The 14,621-nt window shown below is 33.7% G+C and overlaps 4 protein-coding genes across 4 annotated transcripts; all 4 read right to left on the bottom strand.

Annotated features, from left to right (window-relative positions):
• Nucleotides 1–994: 994 nt before the first annotated feature.
• Nucleotides 995–1,693, bottom strand: LOC124366782. The gene has a single exon (XM_046823382.1). It carries the CDS (start codon nucleotides 1,691–1,693, stop codon nucleotides 995–997), a length of 699 nt encoding a protein of 232 aa, XP_046679338.1.
• Nucleotides 1,694–3,866: 2,173 nt separating this feature from the next.
• On the bottom strand, nucleotides 3,867–4,565 carry LOC124366783. Its single transcript, XM_046823384.1, has one exon. It carries the CDS (start codon nucleotides 4,563–4,565, stop codon nucleotides 3,867–3,869), a length of 699 nt encoding a protein of 232 aa, XP_046679340.1.
• Nucleotides 4,566–6,747: 2,182 nt separating this feature from the next.
• Nucleotides 6,748–7,446, bottom strand: LOC124366784. The gene has a single exon (XM_046823385.1). It carries the CDS (start codon nucleotides 7,444–7,446, stop codon nucleotides 6,748–6,750), a length of 699 nt encoding a protein of 232 aa, XP_046679341.1.
• Nucleotides 7,447–9,637: 2,191 nt separating this feature from the next.
• On the bottom strand, nucleotides 9,638–10,336 carry LOC124366785. The gene has a single exon (XM_046823386.1). The coding sequence runs from the start codon at nucleotides 10,334–10,336 to the stop codon at nucleotides 9,638–9,640; it is 699 nt and encodes a 232-aa protein (XP_046679342.1).
• Between the last annotated feature and the right edge of the window lie 4,285 nt (nucleotides 10,337–14,621).

Consider the following 14,621-nt stretch of genomic DNA (forward strand, 5'->3'; position numbering starts at 1 on the left):
CACGATAAAGATTGACATTCTTGCCTTAATCTATTTACATCTGCATTTTTGAAATCTCTAATAACTTTCATGGCCCTATTAGTACTATTTTTAACTCTAAGACATAGCTCTATGTATATTAAATCATGATAAGATATACCAGCTATAGATATTTGTCCGTACACATTTACTTTGTTCACGTCATTACAAATCAATAAGTCCAATAAGGTATCAGATGTAGGTAAATGGTATGTTGGTTGTAATTGTAGAATAGTAAAATTAAAATTCTCAACTAAATTAATAAATTGCGTTTTATCTGGAAAAAATCTGTCTGTACTTAAGTCTATATTAAAATCTCCTATAAGTAATACATCTGAATAAGTAGGCAATAAGTCCCCAATTATGTCGAAACAGTCCGATATATAACCTGCTTTCGGTGGTCTGTAAAAGGCACACAACAATAACTTCCATCCCAAAGCTACTTCTAAAATAATAAATTCAGGTTTCTTACAGTACAAGGATTGTGATGAAACTAATACTTTGTAATTAAAACATTTCTTAATATATATTCCAATTCCTCCACCCTCCTTACCCTCTCTGTCATGTCTTATGAAGTTAAAACCATCAATACTAAAAGGACTAGAAGCCAAAATGGGTTTCAGGAATGTTTCCGTAACCACAACTATATCAAAAATATTATCCTCAAATAAACTAAAAAAGGACTCTTTGTGCGCTCTTAGGTTTTCTACGTTGACATGAGCTACTTTCAAAAAACCTTTATTCTTATTACTAAATTTAGATTTTTAAACTATTAATCTTTTCCCTATTATGCAGTAATAATCCACAATCACTCGCCATATATTATTATATGGAAGAAAGACATCAATATTTTAGCACATAATATTGTCAAAAAAACACCATACTTACAACATGAAATTAAAACTAAGAAACAACTGATAAACTTATCATACCGAAGATAAACAAAACACAAAACTGAACTGTAAGACAAACACCATCATTTCAACTTTTCAAGGTCCTCTTCTCGCTTCACCTCAATTGCCGGATCTCCTTGATTTTTACGTAGGAAGATGCGTCCTCCGCTGACCCATACGAAAGTGTACTGTTTCTCACTGCGACACAGCCGCGCAGCTCGCAGCAACCTCCTCTTAGCCGGCGTCAGACTGTGGTTGATATAAATCACAGAAGAATTTCCCAGTAGAAAGCCAATGTCCCTGGTGTTCAATTTCCTCTTATCTCTTCTTTTTTGTATAAACATTTGCATATCAATATTTCGCACAAAGCGAACTACTATACTCCCTGGGTTTTCAGATGCTCCAAATCTCGTTCTTATTCGATAACATTTGTCAACCATATTTTGATCAAAGGGGAAACTGATAGCCATAGACACCTTTTCAACCATTTCCATCACATTTTCTTTCTCCACAAATGGTATACCCTGAATTTCAACGGTATTTTCCCTTGAAGCCTGTTCAAGAATGTCCATTTTAAAAGTCAAATCCGATACAATTTTCTTGAGATTTACATTTTCCTGTCTTATGAAGTCAATGTCCTTAGATAATTCAGTAATTGATTTAACCGCATCATCAATTTTTCGACCATTTTCAACAATCCAATCCGCATATTTTTCCATGGAATCCTTAAAATCAGCGTTTGTCTTTTTGACCTCGTTTCTGAATGAAACTATCTCATTCATTATTAAAGACAGTGATACGATATCACCAGATAAGGCCTGCCCCGCAGCTGAAAATAGCTTATCAGATATCGGATCCTGCATTCCTGGGATATCCTGAGCACACGGCTGACATTGCCAGGTTGCTTTAACTTTACCATATTCTTCCCTTGATTTAAATTCAGTTACGCATTTCAAATGAAACGATAAATTACATTTAACACACACACATTTATACGCATTGTGTGAAAATCCTTTGTTACAAGTCTGGCAACTTAATTTCTTATTAGTCCCTGTAGAGCTTGTGTCCGAATCAGTTTCTGAACCGCCTTTAACACTTTTGCTTGGAATCTTAGTACTTACAGATTTAACACCTACAGATCTAATAGGAGTATCGTCATCTTTCAACTGTTTTTTTTAAATTGCACGAAACACATTTCCATCCAGAATTGGTATTCAATATATACTCATAGTCTTCGTCAGTTATTAGAAATTCCTTACCACTTTGTAAACAGCTTAGATGAAAAACAAGTGAACATTCAGTACACTTAAGTTTTTTCTCGTATTTGTCAATCACACTATTACACTGATAACACTTCATAATGACTGAAAAACAGCAATAACAGAGCAAAAGCCAGCAATAACAGCGCAAAAGCCAATACAGTATAGAACAAGGCACAGAGCGTCCGACAGAGAGAGAGAGAGAGAGAGAGAGAGAAGAGAGAGAGAGAGAGAGAGAGAGAGGAGAGAGAGAGAGAGAGAGAAGAGAGAGAGAGAGAGAGAGAGAGAGAGAGAGTAAAAATAACATGACACAGTACCTGAAAAAATTAATTAAAGAGTGCTCTCACTAATTATAGCAGTTTTATTCTTCAGTGGGTATGCCCTATTCATTAGTTAGCTCTGAGATAAGTAGGTAACTATCTGACAAAGAAATATTTATACACTTTTTATTGACGTGAAAACGTCTTAAATTAGGTTGCGGCTCGGAGTCACTCATGAAAAATATCTTTCGTCCTTATATATTGACTGTACAACTTATCCCTGTCTTTCATCATTGATTTTATTTGTGTATTTATCCAAGGGCAGGGAGTCCTTTTTGTTGAGATATTTCTTTCAGGTACATATTTATTAAATAAATTATTTAATTTATTAACAAATATATCTACCTTTGTATTTATATTGTCTACTGAGTAAACATCATCCCACTATAAAGATTGACATTCTTGCCTTAATCTATTTACATCTGCATTTTTGAAATCTCTAATAACTTTCATGACCCTATTAGTACTATTTTTAACTCTAAGACATAGCTCTATGTATATTAAATCATGATAAGATATACCAGCTATAGATATTTGTCCGTACACATTTACTTTGTTCACGTCATTACAAATCAATAAGTCCAATAAGGTATCAGATGTAGGTAAATGGTATGTTGGTTGTAATGGTAGAATAGTAAAATTAAAATTCTCAACTAAATTAATAAATTGCGTTTTATCTGGAAAAAATCTGTCTGTACTTAAGTCTATATTAAAATCTCCTATAAGTAATACATCTGAATAAGTAGGCAATAAGTCCCCAATTATGTCGAAACAGTCCGATATATAACCTGCTTTCGGTGGTCTGTAAAAGGCACACAACAATAACTTCCATCCCAAAGCTACTTCTAAAATAATAAATTCAGGTTTCTTACAGTACAAGGATTGTGATGAAACTAATACTTTGTAATTAAAACATTTCTTAATATATATTCCAATTCCTCCACCCTCCTTACCCTCTCTGTCATGTCTTATGAAGTTAAAACCATCAATACTAAAAGGACTAGAAGCCAAAATGGGTTTCAGGAATGTTTCCGTAACCACAACTATATCAAAAATATTATCCTCAAATAAACTAAAAAAGGACTCTTTGTGCGCTCTTAGGTTTTCTACGTTGACATGAGCTACTTTCAAAAAACCTTTATTCTTATTACTAAATTTAGATTTTTAAACTATTAATCTTTTCCCTATTATGCAGTAATAATCCACAATCACTCGCCATATATTATTATATGGAAGAAAGACATCAATATTTTAGCACATAATATTGTCAAAAAAACACCATACTTACAACATGAAATTAAAACTAAGAAACAACTGATAAACTTATCATACCGAAGATAAACAAAACACAAAACTGAACTGTAAGACAAACACCATCATTTCAACTTTTCAAGGTCCTCTTCTCGCTTCACCTCAATTGCCGGATCTCCTTGATTTTTACGTAGGAAGATGCGTCCTCCGCTGACCCATACGAAAGTGTACTGTTTCTCACTGCGACACAGCCGCGCAGCTCGCAGCAACCTCCTCTTAGCCGGCGTCAGACTGTGGTTGATATAAATCACAGAAGAATTTCCCAGTAGAAAGCCTATGTCCCTGGTGTTCAAGTTCCTCTTATCTCTTCTTTTTTGTATAAACATTTGCATATCAATATTTCGCACAAAGCGAACTACTATACTCCCTGGGTTTTCAGATGCTCCAAATCTCGTTCTTATTCGATAACATTTGTCAACCATATTTTGATCAAAGGGGAAACTGATAGCCATAGACACCTTTTCAACCATTTCCATCACATTTTCTTTCTCCACAAATGGTATACCCTGAATTTCAACGGTATTTTCCCTTGAAGCCTGTTCAAGAATGTCCATTTTAAAAGTCAAATCCGATACAATTTTCTTGAGATTTACATTTTCCTGTCTTATGAAGTCAATGTCCTTAGATAATTCAGTAATTGATTTAACCGCATCATCAATTTTTCGACCATTTTCAACAATCCAATCCGCATATTTTTCCATGGAATCCTTAAAATCAGCGTTTGTCTTTTTGACCTCGTTTCTGAATGAAACTATCTCATTCATTATTAAAGACAGTGATACGATATCACCAGATAAGGCCTGCCCCGCAGCTGAAAATAGCTTATCAGATATCGGATCCTGCATTCCTGGGATATCCTGAGCACACGGCTGACATTGCCAGGTTGCTTTAACTTTACCATATTCTTCCCTTGATTTAAATTCAGTTACGCATTTCAAATGAAACGATAAATTACATTTAACACACACACATTTATACGCATTGTGTGAAAATCCTTTGTTACAAGTCTGGCAACTTAATTTCTTATTAGTCCCTGTAGAGCTTGTGTCCGAATCAGTTTCTGAACCGCCTTTAACACTTTTGCTTGGAATCTTAGTACTTACAGATTTAACACCTACAGATCTAATAGGAGTATCGTCATCTTTCAACTGTTTTTTTAAATTGCACGAAACACATTTCCATCCAGAATTGGTATTCAATATATACTCATAGTCTTCGTCAGTTATTAGAAATTCCTTACCACTTTGTAAACAGCTTAGATGAAAAACAAGTGAACATTCAGTACACTTAAGTTTTTTCTCGTATTTGTCAATCACACTATTACACTGATAACACTTCATAATGACTGAAAAACAGCAATAACAGCGCAAAAGCCAGCAATAACAGCGCAAAAGCCAATACAGTATAGAACAAGGCACAGAGCGTCCGACAGAGAGAGAGAGAGAGAGAGGAGAGAGAGAGAGAGAGAGAGGAGAGAGAGAGAGAGAGAGAGAGAGAGAGGAGAGAGAGAGAGAGAGAGAGAGAGAGAGAGAGAGAGAGAGAGAGTAAAAATAACATGACACAGTACCTGAAAAAATTAATTAAAGAGTGCTCTCACTAATTATAGCAGTTTTATTCTTCAGTGGGTATGCCCTATTCATTAGTTAGCTCTGAGATAAGTAGGTAACTATCTGACAAAGAAATATTTATACACTTTTTATTGACATGACAACGTCTTAAATTAGGTTGCGGCTCGGAGTCACTCATGAAAAATATCTTTCGTCCTTATATATTGACTGTACAACTTATCCCTGTCTTTCATCATTGATTTTATTTGTGTATTTATCCAAGGGCAGGGAGTCCTTTTTGTTGAGATATTTCTTTCAGGTACATATTTATTAAATAAATTATTTAATTTATTAACAAATATATCTACCTTTGTATTTATATTGTCTACTGAGTAAACATCATCCCACTATAAAGATTGACATTCTTGCCTTAATCTATTTACATCTGCATTTTTGAAATCTCTAATAACTTTCATGACCCTATTAGTACTATTTTTAACTCTAAGACATAGCTCTATGTATATTAAATCATGATAAGATATACCAGCTATAGATATTTGTCCGTACACATTTACTTTGTTCACGTCATTACAAATCAATAAGTCCAATAAGGTATCAGATGTAGGTAAATGGTATGTTGGTTGTAATGGTAGAATAGTAAAATTAAAATTCTCAACTAAATTAATAAATTGCGTTTTATCTGGAAAAAATCTGTCTGTACTTAAGTCTATATTAAAATCTCCTATAAGTAATACATCTGAATAAGTAGGCAATAAGTCCCCAATTATGTCGAAACAGTCCGATATATAACCTGCTTTCGGTGGTCTGTAAAAGGCACACAACAATAACTTCCATCCCAAAGCTACTTCTAAAATAATAAATTCAGGTTTCTTACAGTACAAGGATTGTGATGAAACTAATACTTTGTAATTAAAACATTTCTTAATATATATTCCAATTCCTCCACCCTCCTTACCCTCTCTGTCATGTCTTATGAAGTTAAAACCATCAATACTAAAAGGACTAGAAGCCAAAATGGGTTTCAGGAATGTTTCCGTAACCACAACTATATCAAAAATATTATCCTCAAATAAACTAAAAAAGGACTCTTTGTGCGCTCTTAGGTTTTCTACGTTGACATGAGCTACTTTCAAAAAACCTTTATTCTTATTACTAAATTTAGATTTTTAAACTATTAATCTTTTCCCTATTATGCAGTAATAATCCACAATCACTCGCCATATATTATTATATGGAAGAAAGACATCAATATTTTAGCACATAATATTGTCAAAAAAACACCATACTTACAACATGAAATTAAAACTAAGAAACAACTGATAAACTTATCATACCGAAGATAAACAAAACACAAAACTGAACTGTAAGACAAACACCATCATTTCAACTTTTCAAGGTCCTCTTCTCGCTTCACCTCAATTGCCGGATCTCCTTGATTTTTACGTAGGAAGATGCGTCCTCCGCTGACCCATACGAAAGTGTACTGTTTCTCACTGCGACACAGCCGCGCAGCTCGCAGCAACCTCCTCTTAGCCGGCGTCAGACTGTGGTTGATATAAATCACAGAAGAATTTCCCAGTAGAAAGCCAATGTCCCTGGTGTTCAAGTTCCTCTTATCTCTTCTTTTTTGTATAAACATTTGCATATCAATATTTCGCACAAAGCGAACTACTATACTCCCTGGGTTTTCAGATGCTCCAAATCTCGTTCTTATTCGATAACATTTGTCAACCATATTTTGATCAAAGGGGAAACTGATAGCCATAGACACCTTTTCAACCATTTCCATCACATTTTCTTTCTCCACAAATGGTATACCCTGAATTTCAACGGTATTTTCCCTTGAAGCCTGTTCAAGAATGTCCATTTTAAAAGTCAAATCCGATACAATTTTCTTGAGATTTACATTTTCCTGTCTTATGAAGTCAATGTCCTTAGATAATTCAGTAATTGATTTAACCGCATCATCAATTTTTCGACCATTTTCAACAATCCAATCCGCATATTTTTCCATGGAATCCTTAAAATCAGCGTTTGTCTTTTTGACCTCGTTTCTGAATGAAACTATCTCATTCATTATTAAAGACAGTGATACGATATCACCAGATAAGGCCTGCCCCGCAGCTGAAAATAGCTTATCAGATATCGGATCCTGCATTCCTGGGATATCCTGAGCACACGGCTGACATTGCCAGGTTGCTTTAACTTTACCATATTCTTCCCTTGATTTAAATTCAGTTACGCATTTCAAATGAAACGATAAATTACATTTAACACACACACATTTATACGCATTGTGTGAAAATCCTTTGTTACAAGTCTGGCAACTTAATTTCTTATTAGTCCCTGTAGAGCTTGTGTCCGAATCAGTTTCTGAACCGCCTTTAACACTTTTGCTTGGAATCTTAGTACTTACAGATTTAACACCTACAGATCTAATAGGAGTATCGTCATCTTTCAACTGTTTTTTTAAATTGCAACGAAACACATTTCCATCCAGAATTGGTATTCAATATATACTCATAGTCTTCGTCAGTTATTAGAAATTCCTTACCACTTTGTAAACAGCTTAGATGAAAAACAAGTGAACATTCAGTACACTTAAGTTTTTTCTCGTATTTGTCAATCACACTATTACACTGATAACACTTCATAATGACTGAAAAACAGCAATAACAGCGCAAAAGCCAGCAATAACAGCGCAAAAGCCAATACAGTATAGAACAAGGCACAGAGCGTCCGACAGAGAGAGAGAGAGAGAGAGAGAGAGAGAGAGAGGAGAGAGAGAGAGAGGAGAGAGAGAGAGAGAGAGAGAGAGAGAGAGAGAGAGAGAGAGGAGAGAGAGAGAGAGAGAGAGAGAGAGAGAGTAAAAATAACATGACACAGTACCTGAAAAAATTAATTAAAGAGTGCTCTCACTAATTATAGCAGTTTTATTCTTCAGTGGGTATGCCCTATTCATTAGTTAGCTCTGAGATAAGTAGGTAACTATCTGACAAAGAAATATTTATACACTTTTTATTGACGTGACAACGTCTTAAATTAGGTTGCGGCTCGGAGTCACTCATGAAAAATATCTTTCGTCCTTATATATTGACTGTACAACTTATCCCTGTCTTTCATCATTGATTTTATTTGTGTATTTATCCAAGGGCAGGGAGTCCTTTTTGTTGAGATATTTCTTTCAGGTACATATTTATTAAATAAATTATTTAATTTATTAACAAATATATCTACCTTTGTATTTATATTGTCTACTGAGTAAACATCATCCCACTATAAAGATTGACATTCTTGCCTTAATCTATTTACATCTGCATTTTTGAAATCTCTAATAACTTTCATGACCCTATTAGTACTATTTTTAACTCTAAGACATAGCTCTATGTATATTAAATCATGATAAGATATACCAGCTATAGATATTTGTCCGTACACATTTACTTTGTTCACGTCATTACAAATCAATAAGTCCAATAAGGTATCAGATGTAGGTAAATGGTATGTTGGTTGTAATGGTAGAATAGTAAAATTAAAATTCTCAACTAAATTAATAAATTGCGTTTTATCTGGAAAAAATCTGTCTGTACTTAAGTCTATATTAAAATCTCCTATAAGTAATACATCTGAATAAGTAGGCAATAAGTCCCCAATTATGTCGAAACAGTCCGATATATAACCTGCTTTCGGTGGTCTGTAAAAGGCACACAACAATAACTTCCATCCCAAAGCTACTTCTAAAATAATAAATTCAGGTTTCTTACAGTACAAGGATTGTGATGAAACTAATACTTTGTAATTAAAACATTTCTTAATATATATTCCAATTCCTCCACCCTCCTTACCCTCTCTGTCATGTCTTATGAAGTTAAAACCATCAATACTAAAAGGACTAGAAGCCAAAATGGGTTTCAGGAATGTTTCCGTAACCACAACTATATCAAAAATATTATCCTCAAATAAACTAAAAAAGGACTCTTTGTGCGCTCTTAGGTTTTCTACGTTGACATGAGCTACTTTCAAAAAACCTTTATTCTTATTACTAAATTTAGATTTTTAAACTATTAATCTTTTCCCTATTATGCAGTAATAATCCACAATCACTCGCCATATATTATTATATGGAAGAAAGACATCAATATTTTAGCACATAATATTGTCAAAAAAACACCATACTTACAACATGAAATTAAAACTAAGAAACAACTGATAAACTTATCATACCGAAGATAAACAAAACACAAAACTGAACTGTAAGACAAACACCATCATTTCAACTTTTCAAGGTCCTCTTCTCGCTTCACCTCAATTGCCGGATCTCCTTGATTTTTACGTAGGAAGATGCGTCCTCCGCTGACCCATACGAAAGTGTACTGTTTCTCACTGCGACACAGCCGCGCAGCTCGCAGCAACCTCCTCTTAGCCGGCGTCAGACTGTGGTTGATATAAATCACAGAAGAATTTCCCAGTAGAAAGCCAATGTCCCTGGTGTTCAAGTTCCTCTTATCTCTTCTTTTTTGTATAAACATTTGCATATCAATATTTCGCACAAAGCGAACTACTATACTCCCTGGGTTTTCAGATGCTCCAAATCTCGTTCTTATTCGATAACATTTGTCAACCATATTTTGTTCAAAGGGGAAACTGATAGCCATAGAGACCTTTTCAACCATTTCCATCACATTTTCTTTCTCCACAAATGGTATACCCTGAATTTCAACGGTATTTTCCCTTGAAGCCTGTTCAAGAATGTCCATTTTAAAAGTCAAATCCGATACAATTTTCTTGAGATTTACATTTTCCTGTCTTATGAAGTCAATGTCCTTAGATAATTCAGTAATTGATTTAACCGCATCATCAATTTTTCGACCATTTTCAACAATCCAATCCGCATATTTTTCCATGGAATCCTTAAAATCAGCGTTTGTCTTTTTGACCTCGTTTCTGAATGAAACTATCTCATTCATTATTAAAGACAGTGATACGATATCACCAGATAAGGCCTGCCCCGCAGCTGAAAATAGCTTATCAGATATCGGATCCTGCATTCCTGGGATATCCTGAGCACACGGCTGACATTGCCAGGTTGCTTTAACTTTACCATATTCTTCCCTTGATTTAAATTCAGTTACGCATTTCAAATGAAACGATAAATTACATTTAACACACACACATTTATACGCATTGTGTGAAAATCCTTTGTTACAAGTCTGGCAACTTAATTTCTTATTAGTCCCTGTAGAGCTTGTGTCCGAATCAGTTTCTGAACCGCCTTTAACACTTTTGCTTGGAATCTTAGTACTTACAGATTTAACACCTACAGATCTAATAGGAGTATCGTCATCTTTCAACTGTTTTTTTAAATTGCACGAAACACATTTCCATCCAGAATTGGTATTCAATATATACTCATAGTCTTCGTCAGTTATTAGAAATTCCTTACCACTTTGTAAACAGCTTAGATGAAAAACAAGTGAACATTCAGTACACTTAAGTTTTTTCTCGTATTTGTCAATCACACTATTACACTGATAACACTTCATAATGACTGAAAAACAGCAATAACAGCGCAAAAGCCAGCACGTTTGAAGACTATCACAAGGGCCCATTATATTACATCATGTGATTTCACTTATTAGACTACAGATTTTGATTTTAAATTTGCTTGCTAAGCAACGGGTAAAATTTAGTATTTTCATGATTGTTGTAATTTTGAGTCAATTGTAAAATAATAAGGAGAAAGGCTAGTCCAGCCGTTCTGAAGGTTATCGCTTAGCAACAAATGTAACAATTACTTTGTATTTATTACAATTAAAATTTAGACTGTCAAAGTTATCAACGGATTTTTGCAATTCCAACTAAAATTTAGTTTTTTAGTATGTTATATTTTATTTGGATTTTAAACACAGCAATATAATTTTTATCCTATTCGTCCGTGAGTTACAGTTTACTTTTTGTTACATGGTTTTAGATATTAACCTATCAATAACGTCATATGCATTCATATTAAAATTGAAAATAACTTATAATTGTGTTTAAAACTATTTTAACTCATAGCTTAGAAAATTCTAAACGGTATTTAGCAATATAAAACTTAATACGATAAAAATAATAAAAGCACTTTGAAATGTTATTGATAAAAAGTATTTTTAAGACATTTTAAATAGCCTGTTATATTTGTTTTGAAATCTGAAATATTTATATCAAACATCAAACGTTTGTAAAGTCCACTTCAACTTTCTGTGTCCTATTTATCCGAAAATAAACCGCGAAAGAGAATTCAAAATAAATGAAAAAATTGCATACAATACCATTGTTAATTTTAGATTGAAAACAATCATTAAGTATTATTTTAATGAAAATAACGGCTGAAGACGTTGTAGTAAAAAGTTATTAAAATATTAAATACCAATTTAATATTAAAAATTAAATATTTTTTAACCTGTTAATAGATGTGAAATATAAGTTTCTTCTGTTACTTTGCAGATAGACTATTTTGCATATTTTAAAATAAAATAGCTTCTTCTTGAAGGAAACCAATTAAAAACATATTAATAACACAACATTTAATATGTTCTTTGCTAGAATCTTGTACGTGAATATTCTACCAATAAATATTCTACCGAGATAAAGACGTTGTCACGTAAAATCTTCGCCCGTAAAACCGACTTTACAGGCAACCATAATTTTTTTTTCTAGGCTTCTATAAAAAATACAAACGAGATATCAAATATAGGATCTGACTTAGTTCTGAATATTAAATGCCATTACCATCTAGGGTTTAGATAAATGAAACCCATGTGGATAAAAATCCCATATAACACATAATATGATAAGTTAACCATTAATTAACAATCTGGTTAACCAATATTAATGCCATAAAATATCTTTCTGTAAACAGGTATAGGGAAGATCTCTCTTTCAACAGACAGCAGCGATCTACTCTTATCGTGTTATTAATTTCATTCTAAATTTGTAGTAATTTTACTTGAGCAAGTGGACCAAATTATTTCAAATAAAGTTCTTTACAATGATGTCAGGGTTCCCCAATTGATCATTTATTCGTATTTAACCAACTAATATATATCGTGCATGTTCTTATTGTGTTTCCATGATTGAGTAATCAAAATTTAATACATAAACAGCACAAAAATACATGTATAAACCCATGGGTTTAACTGACTCACGGCTAAAGTAAATAAATAAATCTCTCCTCTTCGCACTTAGTTAAGTGTGTCAAATCCACAAAACGAAGAAGGCTCGACCGCGTAGTTGAAGCTCGTTGGCGATGATCTGCCCCGTAACGACAAACTCTTCCTTCTAGCCATTGGCCGGCTATTAACCAGTCGACAGGTAGCAAGCCTCGAGTCTGTTTAATCAGATGAGAGCTGATAAGCCATCGTAAGCGCCGTATCGGTCGTATCTATATGTCTGTTCTCTCGTTGTTTGCTCTGATTCCCGTCAGATTTAACGATAAGGCAATTATGCGCCGTATTTAATTGGGTAACGCAATGTCAAGGGGGTTGTGTTTAAATTTCTCCGGTTCAGGAGAATGTGGGCCACAAAAAATGTCTTGTTGTCGGAATAGTTGACCAGCTTCAATAATTGGGATGCAAACTCAGGGTGATCAGTCCTGTTACCGACGGGATTTGGCAATCGGGGCATTTCAAATGTGACATCAAACTGCGATGTAATCAAGACAGTATTTAAGGCTGGCATTATTTATATGTGAAAAGCTACTATAACATTGTAGTCTCAAAGAGCTATAAGTTTATAAGGCAAGAGTTTTCAGTAAGTTAGGAATTCAGTTTCTAAAAGCCAAAGCGGACATTATTTAAAAGTCTTTAGAGGATGATTGAACTAAAAACCCGTTTATGCTTCGGTAAAGCCCAGAGCCAAGATTGTTGCAAGAATGGTTTTGTCCATAGGCTATAGTCTATATACTAAAAGCATGTTGAGGAATTTTTATATTCCGCTCTTACTGTCGGAGATATCTCAGAGGCCACAGTTTCCTAAAAGGCCCAAACCCCTGACAACGGAAATTTTCTACGCTTCCAGAAGTTCCATTGGACTACAGCATTGTGTATTATGTGTTCATATTTGTACATTTTACCAATGAAAAAAAATTCCTACCACTAAGGGTCATGAAAGATAATTTTATTTGTTCTTATACAGGTCATACAGTTTTACACAAGAAGATAAAACTTCTTTTATGAAACATAAAATTACTCTAGGTTACAAACACAACGAACATAGCTTAATTACTGCAGCACAGTGTTGGTTCTACAATTACAGCCGCCTATCGAGACTGAGCTCCTGCCCCGCCGAGAGAATAAATGGACAGCTGTCAGTTCGGGAACTAATAACATCAGCCGATGGGATACTGACTAAGTACTATTTCTCAACCAAAACACTTAGTTAAATCCGTTGTACAAACATATGTAAACCAGTGACCCAATTTCCACTCAGTCATTTAGTGTTTCTTTTTTAACGGTTCCAGATGTAGGAAATTTTTAATTATCTTAAACACATACTTTTTTAGAGATTTTTAACCCTCAGTTTTTTTAAGGTGCGAAAGCTCCAAAAATGTTTTTAAGTAAAATATCACTGCAAATTGCATGCACAGAATACCAATAATTATCTGGTTGTTATGTATTTATTTTTTAATTAGTTAAAAACACAGGGCTCTTTAAAATGCATGGTTGTTTTATTTTTACGTCCACCATTTTGAATCTGTAAAAAGTTTTGAACACACACTTTACTTTCATGTTTCCGTCAAAAAGAGAATGAAAGCAATGTGCCAACAACGTTTTTGGTGTAGGTTTAAAGATTTATATATTCGATCCATGCATCTTTAGTTTATTTTGAGTAGATTCACTGTATATGACAGCATTCCGTTTCCTTGTAATAGCTCTTAATGTTGAAATCAAAATTTAGAAGAACTTATCTGATTCACCCAGTATACAGATATATTAACTTTCAATATATTTATATGTTGAATATTTACTGGTAATATTGCAAAGTGAAAACAATATAAATTATTTTGCAAGCATATAATGTTGTTATACTGAATACATTTTTGCTATTATGTTTTATACTGAAACAATTGTCTCCGTAATAAACATAATAGTTCACTGCGTGATGTAATACATAAAATACTGTAATTTTTATGGTGGATGCCTAATAATATTTATATATACCAAATCTATGCACACGTAATATACTACCAATAACAAGTTGAGAATACGTCAC

Source organism: Homalodisca vitripennis, chromosome 7 (genome assembly GCF_021130785.1).
Source record: "Homalodisca vitripennis isolate AUS2020 chromosome 7, UT_GWSS_2.1, whole genome shotgun sequence".
Lineage (NCBI taxonomy): Eukaryota > Metazoa > Arthropoda > Insecta > Hemiptera > Cicadellidae > Homalodisca > Homalodisca vitripennis.

Excerpts from the sequence above, each read along its gene's own strand:
- LOC124366782 (XM_046823382.1), bottom strand. The coding sequence starts at position 1,693 with ATGAATGAGATAGTTTCATTCAGAAACGAGGTCAAAAAGACAAACGCT.
- LOC124366783 (XM_046823384.1), bottom strand. The coding sequence starts at position 4,565 with ATGAATGAGATAGTTTCATTCAGAAACGAGGTCAAAAAGACAAACGCT.
- LOC124366784 (XM_046823385.1), bottom strand. The coding sequence starts at position 7,446 with ATGAATGAGATAGTTTCATTCAGAAACGAGGTCAAAAAGACAAACGCT.
- LOC124366785 (XM_046823386.1), bottom strand. The coding sequence starts at position 10,336 with ATGAATGAGATAGTTTCATTCAGAAACGAGGTCAAAAAGACAAACGCT.